General features: G+C 41.7%; 1 protein-coding gene across 1 annotated transcript in view; it reads left to right on the forward strand.

Annotated features, from left to right (window-relative positions):
- The window catches only part of LOC132782142 (lysosomal alpha-glucosidase-like), a 66,887-nt gene that overhangs the window by 19,496 nt on the left and 19,900 nt on the right, over positions 1-27,491 (forward strand). The window contains exons 2-10 of the mRNA XM_067473023.1: positions 2,179-2,710; positions 6,764-6,909; positions 7,019-7,184; positions 10,497-10,593; positions 18,909-19,028; positions 20,045-20,163; positions 21,829-21,960; positions 24,065-24,175; positions 25,774-25,887. Coding sequence (XP_067329124.1) covers positions 2,189-2,710; positions 6,764-6,909; positions 7,019-7,184; positions 10,497-10,593; positions 18,909-19,028; positions 20,045-20,163; positions 21,829-21,960; positions 24,065-24,175; positions 25,774-25,887 — 1,527 coding nt within the window. The 5' untranslated portion in view covers positions 2,179-2,188. The remainder of the gene's footprint in view (positions 1-2,178; positions 2,711-6,763; positions 6,910-7,018; positions 7,185-10,496; positions 10,594-18,908; positions 19,029-20,044; positions 20,164-21,828; positions 21,961-24,064; positions 24,176-25,773; positions 25,888-27,491) is intronic.

Consider the following 27,491-nt stretch of genomic DNA (forward strand, 5'->3'; position numbering starts at 1 on the left):
TCTAATAATGTAATGTATATACATATAATATTATAATGCAATACAATATAATACTACTAATAATAATGTGATATTGTAATTATATATTTATATTACTAATAATATTACAATTTAATGGTATAGTACAGTATAGTAATATTTAATACTGATATTGTGCTATGCTAATAATATAAAATATTGTATGTATATATATCTTGTAAGCCGCTCTGAGTCATGAATAAAGAAATAAATATAAAACATAATAGTAATAATAATATGATATTATAATTATATTTATATTACATATAATATTACACAATAATATTACAATATAATGGTATAGTGGAATATTGTAATATATAATACTGATATTGTACTATGCTAATAATATAATATATTGTATGTATATATATCTTGTAAGCTGCTCTGAGTCCCCTTCAGGGTGAGAAGGGCAGCATATAAATGTCGTAAATAAATATTATCAATTACAGGGTACAGTATTTGTGTTATATATCACAGTGTATTAATACATAGTAGTAGTAGTTTATTCGATGCTTAGACCATAGGTCTTTCCCATACAAGGCAAGACAAATAAATAAATACATGAACACCAGATTATTAGATACAATATAAAATACACAATAAAATCCCATAAATCATTAAAATGCTACATATATCGATGGCAAGATGCACCTTTAAAATACTACATAATGTATAGACTCATGTATTAATACATAGTATCATGTAATAATATATTGGATATCACATTGTGTATATATATATATCCCCAGCCATATCAGCCCAAAGGCGACTCAGGGCGGCAAACAATCGGCACAATTCGATGCCATATATCAGGGGTCCTCAAACTAAGATGGTTCATAAGGAGATATATGTTCAGATAGGTAAGCTGTTCCAGAACCGTTTAGGGCAGGGATCTTCAAACTAAGGCCCGGGGGCCAGATATGGCCCTCCAAGGTCATTTACCCGGCCCTCGCTCAGGGCCAACCTAAGTCTGAAACGACTTGAAAGCACACAACAATAACAATCCTATCTCATCAGCCAAAAGCAGACCCACACTTCCCATTGAAATACTAATGAGTTTATATTTGTTAAAATTGTTCTTCATTTTAATTATTGTATTGTTTTTAAATGTTTATTTGCACTACAAATAAGATCTGTGCAGTGTGCATAGGAATTCATTCACGTTTTTTTCAAATTATAATCTGGCCCTCCAACAGTTTGAGGGACTGTGACCTGGCCCTCTGTTTAAAATGTTTGAGGACCCCTGGCATATATAAAATACATACATCAATAAAATTAAAACATCACATTACACTATATCTAAAAACATCAAACCAGTGAACAATAAAATTTTTAAAACTGTGTCGTCATATTTAGTCCTCATTCGTTCCGTCGTTTTAGCCTAGATTGTTTTCCTAGGTCGTTCGCGCATATATATATATTGTGTATATATTATGTGCATGCATAAGTATGTTATGTATATGTATTATATATATGTATTATGTATACAATAAATACAAGATAATAATAATAATATATAATGGTGCTTCATGCAGTCATGCTGACCACATTACCTTGGAGGTGTCTACGGACAATGCTGACTCTTCAGCTTAGAAATGGAGATGAACACCAACCCCCAGTCAGACACGATGAGACTTAATGTCTGGGGAAAACCTTTACCTTTACCTTAATATACAGAAATAATAACATTGTAATGTAATAATGCTAATATATCTTTCCTGCTTTTTGGCAGAATGGGGTTGGACTGGTTGGCTGGTGAGGTCTCTTCCAGCTATAGGATTCTACGATTCTATGATTATTGTGCCTTCAACTCCCAGAATTCCTGAGAATTAAACAAGCTCATTAGGGCTTTTGGGAGTTGGAGGCCTAAACAGCTGGAAGGCTGCAGTTTGAGGATGCCTGTGCTAGACTGCCAAGGAACATTTTAAAAATAAAAGCAACTCTACTGATTTGATCCTTTCCACCATTTCAGAAGCTGTTTTTTGAACTGGTGTGAAGTATCAAAATAGCCTCCAAAGTCAGCCCTATGCATAATGCCTTACAGTAGTCCAACCTAGAAGTTACTCGGATCTGAGCGAGTCTGTTTCTCCCCTTCCAACGGGGTTGTAACTCTGTTCATTCTTGTTCCAATTGCATTTCTTTTCCTTTGTCACCCAGCTCACAGAAAATGAAATCCTATCAGAAGCTGACCACAGATGCCAATCAAGTCCCGGATGCTGGAGAGGAGAACGTGGATGGGAGACCACTGTGCCACCAAAAGCTCTCTGCCTGGTGGCTGGGTGGAGGCCTCCTGATGGTGGCCGCTCTGCTTAGTGGAGTGACCGTTTGGGTCCTGGGCCAGATTTGGTGGAGTCAACACGGGACGCCCCCCCTGGCCAAGTGCGTCTCCGTCCCGGAAGACCTCCGCTTCGACTGCTACCCGGAAAGGAACACCGTGGTGACGCGAGAACTGTGCGAGGCCAGAGGGTGCTGTTTTGTCGATAGTGACCAGTCCTCTGGAAGCACCAACGGGGTGCCCTGGTGCTTCTATCCCCCAGATTTCCCCAGCTACACCTTGGGGAACGTGAATGAGACCGAAATGGGGCTGGTGGGGTTCCTGACCAGGAAAGCAAAGGCCTATTATCCAAAAGACGTTGAGAAACTGCGGCTCAGTGTGGAGTTTGAAACCGATACCCGGTTACACGTCAAGGTGAGCCATGATCTAGTATGACGGGATGAGGAAAATAGGAGTCGTTCCCATTGTCCACAGAGGCCCCCACTCCTCAAAGATATAATAGGCAGACAGACACACAGACAGACAAATGTAAATACATACATACATGTATACACAAAGTATGTATATAACCAGCATAGCCTGGATGTCATTGGGACCACTACCTGTCTACTTTCTCCTTTCTCCAGCTCTAAGAAAGCCTATTTATTTATTTATTTATTTATTTATTTATTTAGGGCTTTTATATCCCGTCCTTTCTCAATCTCCACAGAGGGATTCACAATGTCTTCATGGCAACACGTTAGCCATAGTAGTCTTTGTGACTTTCGTTTTGTCCTTTCTCTCACCTTCTTTTTAATAATATTAATAACTAGCCGTCCCCTGCCATGCGTTGCTGTGGCCCACATGGGGGTTCTGTTTGGGAGGTTTGGCCCAATTCTATCGTTGGTGGGGTTCAGAATGCTCTGTGATTGTAGGTGAACTACAAATCCCAGCAACTACAACTCCCAAATGTCAAGATTCTATTTTCCCCAAACTCCACCAGTGTTTACATTTGGGCATATTGAGTATTCATGTAGAGTTTGGTCCAGATCCATCATTGTTTGAGTCCACAGTGATCTCTGGATGTGGGTGAACTACAACTCCAAAACCAAAGGGCACTGCCCACCAAACCCTTCCAGTATTTTCTGTTGGTCATGGGAGAACTGTGTGCCAAGTTTGGTTCAATTCCATCGTTGGTGGGTTCAGAAAGCTCTTTGATTGTAGGTGAACTATAAATCCCAGCAACTACAACTCCCAATTGACAAAATCAATTTTTTGAGTGAAGGACATACATTGGGTTGTTAGGTGTCTTGTGTCCAAATTTGGTGTCAATTCGTCAGTGGTTTTTGAATTCTGTTAATCCCACAAACGAACATTACATTTTTATTTATATAGATGACAACAATAACTTCATTTTTATACCCTGCAGCCATTTCCCCTAGGGGACTCGGGGCGACTTACAAGGGACAAGCCCAAAATCACAATTAAAACACAACAAGAAAAACACATTACCAATTAAAAACATCAGTTAAAACAATACAACACAATTATAACCAACATAAAAGCAATATGGCTGAGAAAAAAGATTCAATGAGTACGATACATTGTACATTCTTTTTCTTTCTTTCCTTCCTTCCCTCCCTATTCTCATACCTTCCCCTTTCTTTCTCTTCCTCCTTTCCTCCCTCCTTTTGTCTTTCCTTTTTTTCCCTTCACTCTATTTTTTTCCTCCTTCCTCTCATACCTTCCCCTTTTCTTCTCCTTCCTTCCTTCCTTCCTTCCTTCCTTCCTTCCTTCCTTCCTTCCTTCCCCTTTTTCCCATCCCTCCTACCTCTATTCTCCTATCCTTCCTTTCCCTTCTTCTTTCCTTCCCTCCCTCTTCCTTCCTCCTTTCCTTTGTGTTCTTCATCTCTTCATCTTATACACCTGTTACCTTTCTTTCCCTGTGAAATCCCAGAGGGCCACTTCACCTAGCCTTTGTTGTACAGCCTTTGTTGCGACCTTTTGTAAAGGCACTCAAGACTCAGCTGTTTGGTTGTGCATTTAAGTAGTCAGATCTAATTTGCCAAATAGTCACTGTTGAATGTTTTTATGTTGAATGTTTTTATATTGTGTAAATGCTATTTTAGATTGTAAGTTGCTCGGAGCACCTTGGTGGAGAGCGACTAATTAAGAAATAAAGTGAAGTGAAGTGAAGATAGACAAACAAACATTGTCTTTTAATATGTATAGAAGATTCAGATAATTTTGTTTCACCATCCTGAAGTGCTCAAGTCACACAACATCCACCCTCTTGCTTTCTAAGGGTGCATCTACACTGTAGAACTAAAGCAACTTGACCTTACTTTAATGGCTCAATACTATAGAAATATGGGAGGTCACTTTGGTGCCAGAGTTCACCTTCCATACTTTTCTGCATTCACTTGAAGTACTTTCCCCCTCTGCCCTAAGTTAGCAGGAAGAAGCCATCTCATTACACCTTGTAATGGGAATTAACTTCTTTAGCTATGATTTGTGTTTTAATTTCCAAACAAGGAAATGTGTTTGTGTGCTGCAATAGCAACCTGAGATGGTTGTCCTTAATGCACTACACTTAATAGCATCTGACATTTTGGCCCAATGCAGTCCTGAACTGGCAGTTCCTTTTGGAAAAAATGGCATTCATAACCTTTTTGAAAAGTAAAAATGATGTCATATCCTTTTGGTAAATGTGAATCTCCCTGAACATCTGGAGACCACCTTTTGAAAACCACTAGTCAAGGAAAGGCATGACCTTGTTAGAAGTCAACCCTTTGAAAAAGTGGTGTTCACAAGCATTCATGTCGTGGCACATAGTTAACTCAGTTGTTACCATGTCTTTGAACTGCCAGGGACAAAGACATGCCACTACACAAAAAAACATATACTTCACTAGCAGAGTTTTGGAATGCTTCTTTGAAATTGAAGTTGAAGTTGCTCTCCCTTGAAACCTCTTAGTTTAAAAATATGCACTCAGGAACAAAAACAAGATTTTCTTTAAAAAGTAACGTATCTTGTTTACTCACAAACATCTTGTATTAATTCAGCATAGAGGCACATTTCTTATTAAAGTTCAGTTACAGGTCGGATGTATTTTCTCTGTGTTGAGAACACAGGGCATCATTCTTAAAATCAATAATCCAAAGCATACTTCTGTTCCTACAGAAGTGTAAACTGTATAAGTGTACTCACTGCTTCTCAAAGCAAACATGTAGTAAATTCAGAAGTCCAAAAGACATCTGCTTCCATTGAAGTCCAAAAGCATACTGCATCCACCTCCACTGAGGTCTAAAGCAAATTGCTAACATTGAAGTATAATAATAATAATAATAATAATAATAATAACAACAACACTTTATTTATATTTATTTATTTATTTATTTACAGTATTTATATTCCGCCCTTCTCATCTCACCCCGCAGGGGACTCAGGGCGGATTGCAGTGTACACATATATGGCAAACATTCAATGCCAATTTTGACATACAACATATACAGACATAGACAGAGGCTATTTAACTTTTTCTGGCCGCCAGGGGAGCTGTTGCTTTCATCATCCATCTGTGACACTGTTGAAGTACTTCCGCATTCCCCGCATGCTTTTTGCTGGAGTGCTTGCTGGAGTCTTTTTTTTTTATGGCCTCATAAATTAGTTAATTTAGCCTCCTCACACTTTAAGGTGGTACCTAATTTTCCTACTTGACAGATGCAACTGTCTTTCGGGTTGCAAAGGTCGACAACAGGCTACACAATGGTTGGAAACCCACTCCAACCCGGGCTGGCTTTGAACTCATGACCTTTTGGTCAGAGTGATCTTAATGCAGCTGACACTCAGCCAGCTGCGCCACAATCCACCCTATCTCTCCAAGGGGACTCAGGGTGGATCACAGTACACATACACGGCAAACATTAAATGCCGTTTGGACAGACAGGACAGAAACAGACAGAAAGGAGGTATGTTGTGTCGAGGTCCAGCTTTTTGGCGCCTTGGAGATTGTGCTCAAATCCAGCCACGGGGTGTTGTCGCTCCATCCTCTATGACGAAGAGCTATCAGGCCTTCCTCCTTCCTTTTGGTTGCTGGGCATTTTCTGATCTTTTTCTTTATGGTGTTGTAAAAAAACAACAACATACTGATAACAAAATGGAGTCTTGAGATTGAACATGCTCAGTACAGTCACACATCTGTAGCCCCTTCCACACCAAAGAGATCAGTCAAATTGACAAATCAATATATACATACAATACAGTTTAGCAAATATATACATTAACAAACAAATAGTGAAGGCTTGGAAGGTTGTTATTTCCAACAATTCTAACCACAAGGATCGCTTACTTGGCTTATTATTTGGCACAAATGGACCTTCCTGTTGCTACCATCCACAAAACCTTTTAATTGTCAGAAGTCATCACTTTTTTCTTCTCTATTTTACTTGTCCTTTCTGTGAATCTTCTAACAAACGTTTCTTGTAGATTAGCGATGCCACATCTCCTCGGTACGAAGTCCCCTTGGAGGTACCTCCGGTGACAAAGAGAGCAGAGAATCCCATCTATACCGTTGAGTTCTCCAAGGAGCCCTTTGGGTTGATAGTGAAGCGGAAAACATCAGGGACAGTGCTGTAAGGACCTTTCTTCCCCATTTAATACTATAATAAACACCTGAGTTGTCCACAACTTTGGGCCTCGTTGTTGCTGTTTCTCTTCTCATCTGTGGTTCTTTTTCTCTAGATTGAACACGACGGTGGCTCCCTTGTTCTTTGCCGATCAGTTTCTCCAGATTTCTACCCTCCTTCCATCTTCGTACCTTTATGGTTTGGGGGAGCATCGAAGCAACTTCCTACACAGCCTGGAGTGGAACACTTTGACTTTCTGGGCCAGAGATGTTCCTCCGACGGTATCGTACTAAATATCTTAATTGTTTTTGGTCTTGATGTAGTTTATATGGTCAGATCGGTTTTTTCCTGACCTCTAGATGCCCTAGAATCAAACTAGTGATGAGTGGAGTACCATAAGCAGGGTTCTGTCCTGTGCCTGGTCCTATTCAACGTCTTGATTAATGACTTAGATGAAGGGTTAGAAGGCATGACCATCAAGTTTGCAGATAGGACCAATGTGGGAGGGAGAGCCAATACTCCAGAAGATAGGAGAAGGATTCAAAACCATCTTCACAGATTAAAGAGATGGGCCAAAACTAACACAATGAAGTTCAACAGGGACAAATGCAAGATACTCCACTTAGGCAGAAAAAAATGAAATGCAAAGATACAGAATTGGGGACGATGCCTGGCTCGACAGCAGGACGTGTGAAAAAGATCTTGGAGTCCTCATGGGGAGGAAGACGAATATGAGCCAACAATGTGATGTGGCAGCAAAAAAAGTCAATAGGATTTTGGCCTGCATAAATAGGAGCATAGTGTCTAGACCCAGGGAAGTCATGCTCCCCATGCTCTATTCTGCATTATTATTATTATTATTATTATTATTATTATTATTATTATCTTTATTTATACCCCACTAACATCTCCCGAAGGACTCGGTGCGGCTTACAAAGGCCAAGGCTTCCAATAAAGCAACAGCATAACAAACACAACAATAAAACTCATAAAGCAAACCAATAAACATTAAAGCAATAACAATAAAACATTTAAAAAAATACATCATAACACATTTAAAACTAGGGCCTTGGTCAAACCACACCTGGAATCACACGGTGTCCAATTCTTGGCACCACAATTGAAGGGAGATGTTGACTCTAAGCTGGAATGTGTCCAGAGGAGGGCAACTTAGAGGAACAAGGGTATGGAGAACAAGCCCTATGAGGAGCGGCTTAAAGAGCTGGCCATATTTAGCCTTCAGAAGAGAAGGCTGAGAGGAGAGATAATGAGAGCCGTGGATGAAGATGTGAGGGGAAGTCATAGGAAGGAGGGAGCAAGCTTATTTTCTGATGCTCCTAAACTAGGATGAAGAACAATTTGTTTATTTATTTGCTACATTTATATACCGCCCCTCTTAGCCCGCAAGCGACTCAGACAGTTTACAGTCAGTATCAAAGACATAAAATACAATTAAAACAGTCAATTTAAGTATAAAACCAAGTAAAACAATCAATATCAATAAAAACATATATCTAGTCTTCTAGTTAAAATCATTATCTAATAGCGTAATTGAGTTGTTTTGTTTTTTTCTCCATGTTTGTTATATTATGTCTGCAAACGCTTGCTCAAAAAGCCAAGTCTTGACCTTCTTTCGAAATATTAAAAGGAAAGGGGCTGATCTGATGTCCTAGATCCAGGGAAGTCATGCTCCCCCTCTATTCTGCCTTGGTCAGACCACTTTACCTGGAATAACACTGTGTCCATTTCTGGGCACCACAATTGAAGGAAGGTGGAATGTGTCCAGAGGAGGGTGAGTCAAATAATGAAGGGTCTGGAGAACAAGCCCTATGAGGAGCAGCTTAAAGAGCTGGGTATGTTTAACCTGCAGAAGAGAAGGCTGAGAGGAGACATGATGAGGACCAGGGATCAAGATGTGAGGAGAAGTCATCAGGAGGAGGGAGCAGGCTTGTTTTCTGCTACCCTGGAGACTAGGATGTGAAACAGTGGCTTCAAACTACAGGAAAGAAAGGAGATTCCACCTGAACATTAGGAAGAACTTCCTGACTGTGAGAGCTGTTCAGCATTGGAATTCTCTGCCCCAAAGGGTGGTGGAGGCTCCTTCTTCGGAGGCTTTGAAACAAGCTGGGTGGCTATCTGTCGGGGGTGCTTTGAATGCCATTTTGCTGCTTCTTGGCAGAATAGGGTTAGACTGGATGGCCCATCATGTCTCTTCCAACTCTAGGATTTTATGATTCTATGAAATTAGGCACTGCTTCTTAAACAAGGCCACCCATGGCTTGAACCAGGCCTTCCAAATGTACAGGATTTCAATTTTCATGATTTTTCAGGATACTTCTAATATAAGCCCTACCCCAAAAATAAGCCTCAATTAAGATTGTCACGTAAACGCATTTACTGGTAGTAAATCCATTGCAGTTATTGCACTATGAATAATATTAACATGTAATTAAAATAAATAAATAATCTTATTCGAGATCTTTATAATAAAGTATAATATACATTATAATTGAGTACAGTAGAGTCTCGCTTATCCAACCTTCATTCATCCAGCGTTCTGTATGATCCAACACAGTCTGCCTCCCGCCCGGATCTACAGCTGTTTCAATACATTGCAATGTTTTGGTGCTAAATATGTAAATGCAGTAAGTACTACTTAACGTTACTGTGTACTGAACTGCTTTTCTGTCGATTGGTTGTAAAACAAGATATTTTGGTGCTTAATTTGTAAAATAATAACATAATTTGATGTTTAATAGGCTTTTTCTTAATCCCTCCTTATTATCCAACATTTTCACTTATTCAATGGTATGCTGGCATAGAATCATAGAATCAAAGAGTTGGAAGAGACCTCATGGGCCATCCAGTTCAACCCCCTGCCAAGAAGCAGGAATATTGCATTCAAATCACCCCTGACAGGTGGCCATCCAGCCATCCACCACACTCTAGGGCAGAGAGTTCCACTGCTGAACGGCTCTCACAGTCAGGAAGTTCTTCCTCCTGTTCTGATGGAATCTCCTTTCTTGTAGTTTGAAGCCACTGTTCCGCATCCTAGTCTCCAGGGAAGCAGAAAACAAGCTTGCTCCCTCCTCCCTATGACTTCCTCTCACATATTTATACATGGCTATCATATCTCCTCTCAGCCTTCTCTTCTTTAGGCTAAACATGTCCAGCTCCTTAAGCCGCTCCTCATAGGGCTTGTTCTCCAGACCCTTGATAATTCTAGTCACCCTCCTCTGGACACTTTCCAGCTTGTCAATATCTCTCTTGAATTGTGGTGCCCAGAATTGGACACAATATTCTAGGTGTGGTCTAACCAAAGCGAAATAGAGGGGTAGCATTACTTCTCTAGAATGTTTATGTTGGATAAGCGAGACTCTACTGTATTTGCAAATACCCAAGTGGATGCCTTTGGACAAAAGAGAAACACCTGTGTAAACAGATCAACTCGAGAGTTATTGTCAAATGATCAACTTCAGAATATCTTTTCTTCCATGATTTTGAATAACTTAGATTGCATGAAAAGATAAAGGCATCCCCTGAAAATAATGTGTCTTTGTGACTGGAAATCACTCCCACCCTTTCTCTTTCAGGAGAGCTTCAATCTCTATGGCGTTCATCCGTTTTATCTTGTCATGGAGAAGAGTGGAGCCGCCCACGGGGTTTTCCTCTTGAACAGCAATGCAATGGGTGGGTATCTTCTTCTTTGAGCCTTTGGAGTATCTGTATGCTGAATATGTCCCAATCTGTTCAGTGAAACAATTCAGGCTAGCCTTCTCCAGATGTTTTGCAGCAACTGTTTTGCGCATTTATCTTAAAACGCTGCATAACGGATGAAAATTAGCAAATGACACGAGGTTCTGACTTCAGCCTTACTCAGTAACATGGCAGTTTGGAAATCCAGGTGATGGTTCCTGGAGCATTAAAGACGATAAAGAAGGACAATAAATTAATATCTAGACCGGTGCTTCTCAACCATCCTAATGCGGTAATCCCTCAATACAGTTCCTCATGTTTTGGTGACCCACAACCATAAAATTATTTTCGTTTTTACTTCATAACTGTCATTTTGCTACTGTTATCAATCGTCATGTAAATATCTGATATGCAGGATGTATTTTCACTAACAGATGATCTTAGGAACCCAACCCCCAGGTTGAGAAATACCTATCTAGACTTTTCCCATTAAAAAACTAACTCTGTATATAGTGGTTTCTCTATGTCCGCATGCCCTGGATACATTAATTCAACCCATTGTGGATCATTGTTGTAGTTTATTCATTCAGTTGCTTCTGACTCTTTGTGACCTCATGGACCAGCCCACGCCAGAACTCCCTGTCGGCCGTGGCCACCCCCAGCTCCCCCAGAGTCAAGCCAGTCACTTGAAGGATACCATCCATCCATCTTGCTCTTGGTCGACCCCTCTTCCTTTTTCCTTCCATTTTCCCCAGCAACATTCTTTTCTTTAAGTTTTCCTGTCTTCTCATTATGTGGCCAAAGTACTTCATCTTTGCCTCTCCTATCGTTCCCTCCAATGAACAGTCGGGCTTTGTTTCCTGAAATATGGCCTGGTTGGATCTTCTTGTGGTCCAATGCACTCTCAGAATTTTCCTCCAACACCACCATTCAAAAGTCTCTTTCTTCCTTCGCTCAGCCTTCCTTATGGTCCAGCTCTCACATCCATAGGTTACTACGGGGAATACCATTGCTTTGACTAAAGTACAGTACAACCAGAGATATGTTGGTATGCCATTGGAAGATGGGACTCCCTGGTTGGAAGATGGTCAAAATGCTACTGGGGAGGAGCAGAGGATAAGTTCAACTAGCCCCAGATGTGATGATGCAGCTAGCTCAAAGCCGAAAGGAAGGTTAGCATCCAATGGTGCTGGAGATAAACGACGAATCCAATGCTCTAAAGATCAACACACCATAGGAACCTGGAATGTAAGATCTATGAGCCAGGGCAAACTGGATGTTGTTATTGGTGAGATGTCAAGACTGAAGATAGACATTCTGGGGGTCAGCGAATGGAAATGGGCCACTTTACATCAGACGACCACCAGATCTACTACTGTGGACAAGTGGAACACCGAAGAAATGGAGTAGCCTTCATAATTAATAAGAAAGTCACTAAAGCAGTGCTTGGATACAACCCAAAAATGACAGAATGATCTCAATTCGAGTGCAAGTCAAACCATTTAACATCACAGTGATCTAAATATACGGCCCAACCACAGCTGCTGAAGAAGCAGAAGGAGATCAGTTCTATGAGGATCTGCAGCACCTTCTGTGGATTATTACATCCATATTATTAACTGCCACATTTAATAATATGGAAATGAACATATCTATCTATCTGTATGGGGTCCCGGAACCAAGCCCCCACAAATCTGGGGACACACTGTATTTATTTTTACTTCACATGGCCCATCTTTTCCCTCAGTGAGTTCAAGATGGCATAGCAGGAACCCCTACTTTTCTACTTTGGGTGCGTCTGCACTGTAGAATTAATGTAGTTTGGCACCACTAGAACTTCCAGGACCCAATCCAGTACTCTAAAGACTGCAGCGTGCTTCTTCCCAATAGTTTGAGTTATTTTTATCCTGAGATATTGAGGGAACTCAAAGCCAAAACATGAAAGTGTTCTCTCTCTCTGCCTCCTTTTCTTTCTCGGGGCATTTGCCGATTTCTGCAATTTGCATGGCGTATAAACCCTGTGCTCTCTGACCTGCAACAGTTCTGCCTCAGGAGTCCAAGAGAGTCTTTGTCAAAGCCTGACTTCATTTCTAACATTTTTCCAAGGAGGTCAAAAGCAGGGTCACCTCTCTGGTTTTCGTTTTCTAAACGAACTCCCGTGGGCACGGCTCGCCTTCATTTCCAGATAAATGTATAGAGTTAAACTCTAGGCTGACTTGATTGGAGTCAGTACTTCAGGGTCAAGGCATAATGGGGAGAGCGAAGGGTTGAGATGTGGTTGCAAGGGAAACACGGACATCTGTTTCCTGCCTTGCGATGGGCTCTGGAGCAACCTCCGAGCGGTTTAACCGCACACTGCAGCTGCCAGCCCTTTGCCTCCAGAGACCAGCGGCTTTGCACCTCCAGGCCGCCCGCCTTTCCTGATCTTCCCTCTGCGATGCATGGCCTTTTGGCTTTGCAGAGACAGCAGGAGGGTTTGAGAAGGCAAGGGAAGCCAGAGAAAGAGAAACAGGTTGAATCTCTTTCAGACATCCTTTCCATTTGGCCTCATTTTGGCAACGTCTCCAACAAGCTGATGGTCTCGGTGAGGACCAGAATGGGATGTGTGAAGCTTCATTCATTCATTCATTCATTCATTCATTCATTTATTTACCATATTTATATACCGCATTTCTCAGCCTGAAGGCGACTCAAGGTGGTTTAGAGTTGGCAATCAAGGCCCCCAATAACATAAAATAACATCAAGAGCATTAACATATAATACTAGCTGTCCCCTGCCATGCGTTGCTGTGGCCCAGTGTGTTGATCTGAAAAATAAAGGAATGAGAAAGTGTTGGTTTCTAATATATGTAATGTCTTTCTGCTTGTGGGTAAACCGTATTTCTTGTTGTTTCTTTGTCAGTGTTGATGTGGAGAGCGTCTGGTTTGCCCACGCTGGAACATGCAAGATATCATTGTCCTTCTTTAGGGGTCCCTTTCAAATCTATGATACTATATCTCTCTGTGTGTGAAACATATCTATCTATCTATCTATCTATCTATCTATCTATCTATCTATCGAATCTATGGATGGATGGCTCTTTGCCAGGAGGACTTTGATTACGTTTTCTTGCCCTGATGAAGGGAGTTGGATTGGATGGCCTTAAGTATTTTCTGTTGGTCATGGGGGTCTGAGTGGGAAGTTTGCCCCGATTCTGTTGTTCGTGGAGTTCAGAATGCTCTTTGATTGTAGGTGAACTGTGAATCCCAGTCACTACAACTCCCAAATGTCAAGGTCTATTTTCCCCAAACTCAATCTGTGTTCATATTTGGGCGTATTGAGTGCTTGTGCCAAGTTTGGTCCAGATCCATCATTGTTTCAGTCCACAGTGCTGTCTGGAGGTAGATGAACTACAACTCCCAAACTCAAGGTCAATGCTCACCAAACTCTTCCAGTAGGGGCCTTCTCAGTGGTGGTCCCTCACCTGTGGAACTCACTCCCGGGGAAATTAGGGCATCAACATCCCTCCTTTCCTTCAGGAGGAAGGTAAAGACGTGGTTGTGGGAACAGGCCTTCGGGCAATCTGCTAACTAGATAAGGACAACCAGACGAATAGGAATGACAGGACTGACAATTGTGGAATTGGAATATGAACTATGAGATAGCGAACGTTGACCGGCAATAAGGAGTGATTGGTTTGTATTGGTTTGTATGGATTTTAATTGGTCTTACTGTTTTTATCGGTTTATAGATGTAATGTATAATTGTGGTCTAATTGTTAATTTATGTTATTTTGTTCTATTACTGTTTTATTTTGTTTTATTACTGTTGTATGATACGGGCATCGAATTGTGCCTTGTTTTTGTAAGCCGCCCTGAGTCCCCTTCGGGGTGAGAAGGGCGGGGTAGAAGTAAACCAAATAAATAAATAAATAAATGTTTTCTGTTGGTCATGGGAGTTTGGTGTGCCAAGTTTGGTTCAATTCCATCATTGGTGGAGTTCAGAATTCTCTTTGATTGTAAGTAAACTATAAATCCCAGCAACTACAACTCCCAAATGACAAGATCATAATTTTTTGAGTGATGGTCACTCCTTGTGTTGTGAGACATTTTGTTTCCATTTCGTTCATTGGTTCTTTTGTTTTTAAGGTACTCATTATGCACAGAGCATTTATAGATATAGATAAGCCATATAAAAACAGTAGAAACAATAAAAACAATAAAAACACAAGTCCTCAGCGTCTCATTACTAAAATCATTATCCAGTTGCATCATCCAATCTGATGTGCCATCTGAGGGGTTGTCGAGTCATGTCATTTCAAGGCCCTAATGCTGAAGGCTCTATTTCAGAGGAAGGAACTGGCAAAACCACATGTTGAGGTCTCATTCTGTTTGAAAATCCTCAAATTCGTGGGATCGGCACAAGTCAACTGGCAACGTAGAATCATAGAATAATTGAGTTGGAAGAGACCTTGTGGTCCATCCAGTCCAACCCCATTCTGCCAAGAAGCAGGAAAATTGCATTCAAAGCACTTCCAACAGATGGCCATTCAGCCTCTGTTTAAAAGCCTTCAAAGAAAGAGCCTCCACCACACATTGAATCATTGAATGCATTGCTTTATTAAGTGTGTACATGTCTTTGAGGGAGTTGGCAGGGGGTTGAACTGGATGGCCTTACTTACTTATTTACTTTGGTTTCCAGGTGGAAGGTGGTCCTGTTCAGGGTTGGCTTGACACACCTTCCTCTTGGAAAGTTTCTCCCTTTCGTCCACCATTCATTGCTCTTTGAATTCCACAGCATTGCTAGTCACAGCTGACCTCCAGCTAGAGCGCTCAAGGGCCAGGGTTTCCCAGTATATGGTCATTCTGATCTCTTCCAACTCAATGATTCTATGATTCTAAGTTGCCAATTGACTTATGGCAATCCCATGAATTTCATGGTGGTTTTCCAGTTCCTTTCTCTGAAATATAGCCTGTAGTGCCTGGAATTCCTTCGCAACCTCCCATCCAGTGACAGATCAGATGGGATGTGGTGCATTTGGAGCAGAGGTGCCCAAACTATGGCCCATGAGCCGGATGCTGCTGTCCAAGGTCCTTGACCCGGCCCTTGCCCTAAACTTTAGACTTAGTGTCGTCCTAAGTCTGAAACGACTTGAAGGCCCACAATAACAACAATCCTAATTAACTCGACTCTCTCATCAATCCACACTTCCCATTGAAATATTATTGGTATGTTTATTTTGGCTAATATTGTTCTTCATATTCAATATTGTTTTGTTTTTTCGTGTTTGTTTGCACTACAAATTTTATTTATTTCACTAGCTGTCCCCTGCCATGTGATGCTGTGGCCCAGTCTGTATATATGTTTTGTGTGTGTATATATGTGTGTATATCTATCTATCTATCTATCTATCTATCTATCTATCTATCTATCTATGCAAACACACATATACGCAAATATATACACAAATATATAGATAGATAGATGGGTGTATATGTGTGTGTGCATATGTGTGTATATATGTGTGTATACGTGTGTATATATTTGTGTATTTCTGTGTTTTTATGTGTATATGTATATTGTGTATATGTGTGTGCTTGTGTATATATGTATATGTATGTCTATATGTATATGTGTGTATGCATGAATGTGTATATGTAAATATATGTGTATGTGTACATGTATGTGTGAATGTTTATATGTATGTGTATATTTATGTGTGTATACGTGTGTATATATTTGTGTATTTCTGTGTTTATATGTGTATATGTATATTGTGTATATGCGTGTGCTTGTGTATATATGCGTATGTATGTCTATATGTATATGCGTGTATGTACGCATGTGTATATGTAAATATATGTGTATGTGTACATGTATGTGTGAATGTCTATATGTATGTGTATATTTGTGTGTGCTTGTGTACATGTGTGTGTGTATGTATGTATGTGTGCATGTGTATATTTATATGAGTGTATGTGTATAGGTATATATAGTTTATTTTGGGGGGTTTTAAGTTCGTTCTGCTGGGGTTTTTTGTGTGTTTTTAGGGGTGATGGACACTCATTAGCCTGATAGGTGTATTGTGTCCAAGTTTGTTGTCAGTTCATCCAGTGGTTTTTGAGTTATGTTAATCCCACAAACGAACATTACATTTTTATTTATATAGATATCAAAAAAATTGCATAAATTAGTATAAAACTGCACTACAAATAAGATACATGCAGTGTGCATGGGAATTCGTTCATTATTTTTGCAAACTATAGTCCAGCCCCTAGTCAGAGGAACCACGGACCGGTCCTCTGTTTAAAAAGTTTGAGGACCCTGGATTTAGATTATCAAGTCCACTGCCAAGAACTAGGAACAGGCAGCCAATTATGTCCCAATGGCTCAAGGCTCTTCTCTTGGAAAACCCTTCAGGTTCTTGACCAACTCATGAATCAGCAGGGCTGTCTTCAGTAGCTGCAACCTCTTTAGTGTGGAAATCAAGGCAGTGAGCATTATGCTTTCCAAGTCACATTCTAAGGCTTGAGTGTGTATGTTTGTGTTTCTAAAAGCAGTTCTCTCCCTTGTTCCTTTTAAGAGCAGCCAGCAACAGAACAGACAAAGATCGTTTGCAGAATTTCTGTGTTATTTTCTCTATATAAAGTAGTGCAGAAGTCCTCAGAGTCTGTCTGATCTTGGAAGCAAAGCAGGGTCAGCCCTGGTTAGTACTTGGATGGGAGACTGCCCACAAATACCAGGTGCTGTAGGCTCTATTTCAGAGGAAAAAACTGGCAAACCCACCTTTAAGAATTCCTTGCTTCCTTGGTATTTTAACTTTGTAGTCATGACACAAATATGTCAATGTTTTTTTTAATGTTTGTACCTGGCTGCTGTTATATTGTAGTGGGTTGTGTCATGATATTGCTAGCTACCTTGATGATGATGATGATAGATGCCTGAGAAAACTCTGCAAAATTCACATGATCACCATAAGTCAACATGGTATCTCAAGGCACATACAACAACAACAACAAAAACTACTACTACTACTCCTACATTATCATTAGTCCATGACACCGATTAAAAACTTGGCATTATGCTAAGCATCCTTTGACGAGAAGCATTGTAGTCGGTGGTCTGTAGTTTGCTGTTCTCCACACTTGCATGTTGTGAACTCCACTTTGTGGCCCCATTTCTTAAGATTGGCTCTGCATCTTGTGGTGTCAGAGCGCAGCCTATTCAGCACCATCCAGATTGTCCAGTCTTCTGTGTGTCCAGGAGGGTGTCTCTCAACCAGTCTCAGCCACTGATTGAGGTTCCAGGTTTTAACCTGCCAGTTTTGGACTCTTGCTTGCTGAGGTGTTCCCGCAAATATCTCTGTAGATCTTAGAAAGCTATTTCTTGATTTAAGCTATTTCGTGATTGGCGTACTGGCTGATATCAGAACAGAGGATGGGCTAAAGATGGCCATGCCTTGGTCCTTTCATTATTGGCTGCTACTTCCTGGCGGTTGTCAGGTGGTGCAATACTAACTAAACAGTATAATTTTTCCAGTGGTATAGACATCCTGTGATAACGCGGCATATCTCATTAAGAGCCACATCCACTGTTTTAAAGTGATGAGATGTGTTCCATACTGGGTGTGCATATTCAGCAGCAGAGTAGCAGAGCACAAGGGCAGATGTCTTCACTGTATCTGGTTGTGATCCCCAGGTTGTGCCAGTCAGCTTTCATGTGACATTATTTCTAGCACCCACTTTTTGCTTGATCGTCAAGCCTTGCTTCTTGTAAGTCAGAGCACGGTCCAGGTATTTTGGTGTGATGATAGTTGCCTGAGAAACGCCTGTGAAATTCACATGATCACCATTAGTCAACAGGGTACATGAAGGCACATACAACAACAACAGCAACAACAACAACATTATTATCAGTCCCTGGCACTGTTTATTTTCAGCCAGGTTGGCTGGAAATGACAAAAACTATAATCAGTTTTACCTCTAAATGCTCGGGTTGCGGAAGGCTGACATGGATGATCAGGTCCTCCTGATACTTTTTGGCTAATCCTTCTTTGTAAGATGTGTTAGTAAATAATGGAAAACCTTTCAAAGCTCCTCAAGTGTTATTGAGCTGAGGAGAAAGACTTCCATCTTTGTAGGGACCCTGCTCATGATCCCACCTGCGTCGCAAGCGCGTTTGGTGGGGACGAGGGACAGGGCCTTCTCTGTGGTAGCCCCCCGACTCTGGAACTCTCTCCCCAAGGACATCAGACATCAGGATAACCTGAAAGACTGTTATGAAAACAACTGCATTTAAGTCCCCTTCCTCCTTGTTGTTCTTTGCCCAGAGGTGGCCCTTCAGCCGGCACCTGCCCTCACCTGGAGGACCATCGGAGGAGTTCTGGATTTCTACATCTTTCTAGGACCAGATCCCAACTTGGTGGTCCAGCAGTACCAGCAGGTGATTGGTGAGTATCCAAGTATCCCAAGCCACGTTGCAAAGGGTTTCTATATTGAATGAACCACATTTCAGAAGAAGTGAGAATGATATGAGAAGGTCAGACAAGAACCGGGGGGGGGGGGGGGGGGGGGGAGGGTAGCAGCAAGTAAAGTCTCAACCTGTAATACATTCATTTCCAGCTGTGACTGGAGAAGCAGCCCATGCAAAGGATGTTCCTTCCATCACTGCTGAGAAATAATGTATCTCCTCCTGCTTTCCTGCTTGTTGAAAGCACAAGAAGACCCATGGCGAGGGTTTGCGGGGAACGCTTTGAAGTGAAGCACTGGGCCTGTGGCGCAGCTGGCTGGGAGTCAGCTGCATTAGATCACTACTGACCTAAAGGTCATGAGTTCGAAGTCAGCCTGGGTCGGAGTGAGCTTCCGACAAATTTGTGTAGCTTGTTGTCGACCTTTGCATCCCGAAAGACAGTTGCATCTGTCAAGTAGGAAATTTAGGTACCACTTATGCGGGGAGGCAAATTTAACTAATTTATGAGGCCATAAAAATCTCCAGCAAGCATGCAAAGAATGAGGAAGTACTTCCTCAGTGTCACAAATGGTCGGTGAAGCAACAGCTCCCCTGGTGGCTAGAATACCCTCAAGAAAAAGCTGGAATGTTAAATTGTTTCTGTGTCTGTCTATATATGCAATATTCCTGCTTCTTGGCAGGGGGTTGGACTGGATGGCCCATGAGGTCTCTTCCAACTCTTTGATTCTATGATTCTATGTTGTGTGTCTATGGCATTGAATGTTTGCCATGTATATGTACATTGTAATCTGCCCTGAGTCCCTTGCAGGGTGAGAAGGGTGGAATATAAATACATAGATAAATAAATAAGCCAAACCTTTTGAAGTGACTTCCAAGCATTTGCAAATCCCACAGCCTATGGGAGATCCCTGTTTTTGGATTTGGGGAGTTGAAGTCCAGCAAAAGCAATTGGGTTGAGAAACGCGATGCATAAAACACCCTCTGTTTTTGTTTCAGGCTTCCCGGCCATGCCTCCTTATTGGGGCCTGGGCTTCCACCTCTGCCGCTGGGGCTATGGGAGCAGCAATGAGACCTGGGAGACCGTAAAAGCCATGAGGAATTTTCAGATCCCCCAGGTAAATATAAATGGACTTTCAAAAACCATTGTCTGTCGTCAGAGTCTTGATAGAATGGTGAAGATTTCATAGGGAGTGTGGAATATGCCAAGCCTTTGACAAAATTTTAGGCAGTGTTTTTAGAGCTCCAAATACAGCCAATCCCAGGTGTACGTCCTAATGTACCCCAGTTGTGGGCTGCATCCACATTGTACGGTTATAGTGCTATCATTCCATGTTACCCTGGGATTTATAATCTGTTAAGGAACTAGAGCTGCACTCCTTTGAACACTAGAGAGCGAAAGCATTATAGCCTAAACTCTGTTGTATATCTGGTAAGCTTTGACTCTGCAAATAAATCTCATGGCTAAGTCAGACAAGGTTTTGAACCTGGGCCTCACCTGTCCCTTAACCTGACACACTAACCCAGTGTTTCCCTTCTTAATGCCGTGACCCCTTAACACAGTTCCTCATGTCGCGGTGACCCTCGACCATAAAATTATTTTTGTTGCTACTTCATAATTGTAATTTTCCTAAGATTATGAATCGTAATGCAAATATCTGATATGCAGGATGTATTTTCATTCACTGGACCAAATTTGGCACAAATACCCGCTACGTCCAAATTTGAATACTGGTGAGGTGGTGGTGGTGAGATTGATTTTGTCATTTGGGAGTTGTAATTGCTGGGATTTATAGTTCACCTACAATCAAAGAGCATTCTGAACCCCACCAATGATAGAATTGGGCCAAACTTCCTACACAGAACCCTCATGCCTTGAAGGGACTTGCTGACACAAACCTCCCTCCAGCCTCAATGATGGAATTGAACCAAACTTGGCACACAGAACTCCCATGACCAAGAGAAAATACTGGAAGGGTTTGGTGGGCATTGACCTTGAGTTTTGGAATTGTAGTTCACCTACATCCAGAGAGCACTGTGGACTCAAACTATGATGGATCTGGACCAAACTTGGAACAAATCCTCAATATGCACAAATGTGCACACTGGTGGAGTTTGGAGAAAATAGACTTTGACATTTGGGAGTTGTAGTTGCTGGGATTTATAGTTTACCTACAACCAAAGAGCATTCTGAACCCCACCAATGATAGAATTGGGCCAAACTTCCCACACAGAATCCCCATGAATTTGGGGAAAATAGACCTTGACATTTGGGACCTTGACATTTGGGAGTTCTAGTTGCTGGGATTTATTGTTCATGTACAATCAAAGAGCATTCTGAACTCCCTGAAGCAATATAATTGTTTTGGGGAGTTCAGAATGCTCTGATTTTACATGAACTATAAATAATTGTATAGTTCATGAACTATATAATTGTGTAGTTCATGTACAATCAAAGAGTATTCCGAACGCCCCCAAACAATATAACCTCCAACACAGAAATCACATGAGCACCAAAAAATACTGTGTTTTCTGATGGTATTTGGCAACCCCTCTGACACTCCCTTGTGACCCCCCCCCCAGGGGTCCGGACCCCCAGATTGAGAAATGCTGCACTAACCAGTATGTCACACAGTCTTTTGGATGGGCATCTTTCAGGAGTGTTTTAATTATATATTCCTGCATGACAAGGAATTGGACTAGATGGCCCTTAACAGGCCTATGATCCTTCTTCTTGTGCTTATATATCCTTCTTCTCCTCGCCTCTCTTTTCTTTTTCGTAGGATGCCCAATGGAATGACATTGACTACATGGAAGGCTATCGGGACTTCACCGTGGACTCTCAGAAGTTTGGCGCTCTCCCCCAGATGGTGGAAGACCTCCACAAACATGGACAATATTATGTTATGATTCTGGTAACCTTTTTATTCCCATTAAGCTAGCCTGGTGTCTTCGTGAAACAAAGAATATTATTACTATACCTCCCAAAATCCCCCACCCAGGCTAACTGGGGATACTGGGATTTGTTGCCCATAGAATATGTTTCCAGCCCTCCAATAGGAGAGAATCTGTAATACCGGATATACTCGAGTATAAGCCGACCCGAGTAGAAGCCGAGGCACCTAATTTTACCACAAAAAAACTGGGGAAACCTATTGACTCAAATATAAGCTAAGAGTGGGAAACGCTGCAGCTATTGGTAAATTTCAAAATAAAAATAGGTATCAATAAAATTGGAGCCCCCGGTGGCGCAGTGGGTTAAAGCGCTGAGCTGCTGAGCTTGTTGATCGAAAGGTCGCAGGTTCGATTCCGGGGAGCGGCATGAGCTTCCGCTGTCAGCCCTAGCTTCACCAACCTAGCAGTTCGAAAACATGCAAATGTGAGTAGATCAATAGGTACCGCTCCGGCGGGAAGGTAACGGCGCTCCATGCAGTCATGCCGGCCACATGACCTTGGAGGTGTCTACGGACAACGCTGGCTCTTCGGCTTAGAAATGGAGATGAGCACCACACCCCAGAGTCAGACATGACTGGACTTAATGTCAGGGGACTACCTTTACCTTTACCTATCAATAAAATTACATTAATTGAGGTATCATTAGGTTAAATGTCTTCAAATCTATATAAATAAAAATGTAGTGTTCGTTTGTGGGATTAACAGAACTCAAAAACCACTGGATGAATTGGCACCGAATTTGGACAGCATACACCTAACAACCCAATATATGTCCTTCACTAAAAAAAAATTGATTTTGTCATTTGGGAGTTGTAGTTGCTGGGATTTATAGTTTACCTACAATCAAAGAGCATTCTGAACCCCACCAATGATGGAATTGAACCAAACTTGGCACATAGAACTCCCATGACTGACAGGAAACACTGGAAGGATTTGGTGGGCATTAGCCTTGAGATTGGGAGTTGTAGTTCACCTACATCCAGAGATCACTGTGGACTCAAACAATGATGGATCTGGGCCAAACTCTACACGAATACTCAGTATGCCCAAATGTGAACACTGGTAGAGTTTGAGGAAAATAGAATCTTGACATTTGGGAGTTGTAGTTGCAGGGATTTATAGTTCACCTACAATCACGGAGCATTCTGAATCCCACCAATGATAGAATTGGGCCAAGCCTCCCACACAGAACCCCCATGTGGGCCACAGCAACACGTGGCAGGGGACGGCTAGTATTTACATAAAACTGTAATTTAAGTTAAGACTATCCAACTCAGATTAAACCATTATTCTAACCTTCTTCAATGTAAATGTGCTTACATATCCTTCCAGCAATAATAGAGTAAAATAATAAATGTAAAAATAATAATAGAGTAAAATATTAATGTAATAATAATAAAATAGAGTAAAATAATACTAATATAAATAATTGTAGAATAAATTAATGTAAATATAATAATAATAATAATAATAATAGGATAAAACAATACATAGATAAAATAATAAAATAATAATAAATAACTTTGACTCGAATATAAGCTGAAGGGGGCTTTTTCAGCCTTAAAAAGGGCTGAAAAACTCAGCTTATACTCGAATATATCCGGTAATTTTGTAGAGCGAAAACTGGAATGGACTTATTTATAAGGCTACATGAAAGAGCTCACCAAAGGACAGTGGGATGTAAGGGCTCAGTCCAAATTCGCAAAACAATGGCTTCAAACTACAAGAGAGGAGATTCCATCTGAACATGAGGAAGAACTTCCTGAGTGTGAGAGCCGTTCAGCAGTGGAACTCTCTGCCCCGGAGTGTGGTGGAGGCTCCTTCTTTGGAAGCTTTTAAACAGAGGCTGGATGGCCATCTGTCAGAGGTGCTTTGAATGCGATTTTCCTGCTTCTGGGCAGAATGGGGTTGGACTGGATGGCCCATGAGGTCTCTTCCAACTCTTTGATTCTATGATTCTATGATTCTGATGTGCTTTTGAATACAGGTTTCATTTCCCTCCTTCCTTCCCTTCCTCCTTCCTTTCTTTCTTTCTTTCTTTCTTTCTTTCTTTCTTTCTCCAAGGATCCTGGGATCAGCAGCACTCAGCCTACTGGCTCTTACTGGCCTTACGATGAAGGTTTGAAACGTGGCGTATTCATCAATAACACCCAAGGAGAACCTCTGATAGGGAAGGTGAGAGAGCAAAAATAGAAGACATCTTTTTCTTTAAAAAAAAATCTTCACACTTATTTATATATATTCACACAAACATACAAAACTGAATCTGAACAATTGATGTAAACAGTTTGAAAACAGAAAAAATGACTTGTTGTATTGCTTCATTTCTAAGATGCACGTTTTTTCCTTTTATAAACATCTCTAAAATGGTTTGGAGGTACATCTTATGCATTTTTCTTGGTGGTGGTGCTACTGAAATTGGGGTGCATCTTACAATTGAAGAAATACAGTAATACAAAGTCCACTGTTACATTTTTATTTATCGTGTCAGGGCAACCAGTCGATTATATAACATTTCTAACAGAATAAAGCAAACAAACAGACAAAATACAAAATTTGTGAGTTTGGTAGTTGATTAAGTGTCCTTTGACCAGTATCTGGCCACTTGGAGTGCCTCTGGTGTTGCCGCAAGAAGGTCCTCCATTGTGCATGTGGCAGGGCTCAGGGTGCATTGCAGCAGGTGGTCAGTGGTTTGCTCCTCTCCACACTCGCATGTTGTGGAATCCACTTTGTAGCCCCATTTCTGAAGGTTGGCTCTGCATCTCGTGGTGCCAGAGCGCAGTCTGTTCAGTGCCTTCCAAGTTGGCCAGTCCTCTGTGTGCCCAGGGGGGAGTCTCTCATTTGGTATCAGCCATTGGTTGAGGTGCTGGGTTTGAGCCTGCCACTTTTGGACTCTCGCTTGCTGAGGCGTTCCAGCGAGTGTCTCTGTAGATCTAAGAAAACTATTTCTTGATTTAAGTCGTTGACGTGCTGACTGATACCCAAACAGGGGATGAGCTGGAGATGTCACTGCCTTGGTCCTTTCACTATTGGCTGCTGCTTCCTGGCGGATGTCAGGTGGTGTAATACCGGCTAAACAGTGTAATTTCTTTAGTGGTGTAGGGCATAGACACCCTGTGATAATGCGGCATGTCTCATTAAGAGCCACATCCACTGTTTTAGTGTGGTGAGATGTGTTCCACACTGGGCATGCATACTCAGCAGCAGAGTAGCATAGCGCAAGGGCAGATGTCTTCACTGTATCTGGTTGTGATCCCCAGGTGGTGCAATAAGTATGCAATATAATTGTTTGGTGTAGCTAATATTAACTTAGATCAACCAGTCCCCATCCTACTGCCTTCCCAAATGTTTTGTATTCCTTTACTGTCATCCACAACAATGCCCCAGTGGCATAATGGGTTAAACCCTTGTGCCAGCAGAACTGCTGACCAAAAGGTCAGGAGTTCAAATCCAGGGCGCGGGATGAGTACCGATTTGTCAGCTCCAGCTTATCAAGCAGGGACATGAGAGTAGCCTCCCACAGGATGGTAAAACATCTGGGCATCCCCTGGGCAACCTCCTTGCAGACAGCCAATTCTCTCACACCCGAAGTGACTTGCAGTTTCTCAAGTCGCTTCAGACACACACACACACACACAATCCACAACAATTGACGCCTTGTTGTGGAATTAGCAGCATCCATCTTATTCTGCATTCTAACAGATTTGCAACACTTCCTCAATGTTGTCAGTCACATTCTTGTGTGTGTGTGTTTTTAATTCTTCTCCTTCCAGGTCTGGCCTGGTCTTACTGCTTATCCTGACTTCTCTAACCCAGATACTCACCAGTGGTGGCTGGAGAATCTGAATCGTTTCCACTCCATTGTTCCCTTTGATGGCATTTGGATTGTGAGTCTTTTCTTAGCTTTTACCTAAGTATGAATCGACACAAACACTTGAAAGCGGGAAATCATTTGCATTACTTTAGAACAGGCCTTTCCAACCTATACTCCAGTGGTCCCAAGCCTTTTTTTGACCAGGGACTACTTTGACCAGGGACCATCTTGACCAGAGATTACTTGACCAGGGACCACTCTCCAATATTAGGACCAAAAGGGTTATGAATCAGTTTTTGGTCATCTTTAGATTCAGTTTGGATATTTGAAGTGCTGATTCAGAAAACTGCATTGGATAGACCACCTCAGCTCTAGTTTCTGATATAGAACATATGCCATCCAATAGTCGCCATCTGCTTGCCCACAAAAAATTTTTTTTAATAAGCCTCGGCATTATAAGAAGGTTTTGTGAAACCAGTTGCTCTTGTTGCAACAGTGTAGTGAGGCCGCAGACCATATTTTAGTTCTTGTGGACCACTGGTGGTCCACAGACCACAGGTTGGGAACCACTGCTATACCCTCTAGATATGTTAGACTGCAATCCACGTTATCCAAAAGCAGCATCTGTTGTAGTCTTCAGTCCTGCTGGCACAGTGCTTTAACCCACTGCGCCAGAAGACTGACAGGTCGCAGGTTCGAATCCGGGGAGAGACGGATGAGCTCCCTCTGTTAGCTCCAGCTCCTCATGCAGGGACATGAGAGAAGCCTCCCACAAGGATGATAAAACATCAAAAATCATCCAGGCGTCCCCTGGGCAATGTCCTTGCAGACAGCCAATTCTCTCACAACAGGAGCGGTTGCTCCTGACACGACAAAAAAAATAAATCTGTTGTAGTAAGCAGGACCCTGCCCTGAGGAATCTGCAGTGTAACATTTGCCTGAGGTCAAAAAGGAAGGAATGGGAGAAACACAGAAGCAGAGGTAAATGGAATATACATTATTTCAATTCAGAAATAACATGGGGCAACCTTATTGATAAGGTAAAGGCAAAGGTTTCCCCTTCACCTTAAGTCTAGTCGTGTCCAACTCTAAGAGGGTGGTGCTCATCTCCATTTCTAAGCCAAAGAGCCGGTGTTGCCCATAGACACCTCCAAGGTTATGTGGCCAGCATGACTGCATGGAGTGCTGTTATTTTCCCACTCAAGTGGTACCTATTGATCAGGGCCTTCTCAGTGGTGGCCCCTCACCTGTGGAATTCACTCCCCGGGGGAATCAGGTCGTCAACATCCCTCCTTTCCTTCAGAAGAAAACTGTAGACATGGATATGGGACCAGGCATTTGGGTAATCTGGCAGATTAACAAGGTAATGATGACTAGAGTTGGAAAGGACTATGGCAATGCTAAATGGATTGACGGATTTTAGAACTCGATGAACGCGGGCTATAGAGCGGTTTTAGTTGATATTGTATTGTATTGTACTGTATTAATTGTTTGTTTTTAATCTATTGTGTTATTGCTATTGCATTTTATTGTAACTGTTGGCATCGAATTGTGCCAGATGTAAGCCGCCCTGAGTTCCCCCTAGGGGGTGAGAAGCGCGGGGTAGAAATGACCGAAATAAATAATAAATAAATAAATACTCACATTTGCATGTTTTCAAACTGCTAGGTTGGCAGA

This window comes from Anolis sagrei, chromosome X, assembly GCF_037176765.1.
Source record: "Anolis sagrei isolate rAnoSag1 chromosome X, rAnoSag1.mat, whole genome shotgun sequence".
In the NCBI taxonomy this organism is placed as follows: Eukaryota; Metazoa; Chordata; class Lepidosauria; order Squamata; family Dactyloidae; genus Anolis; species Anolis sagrei.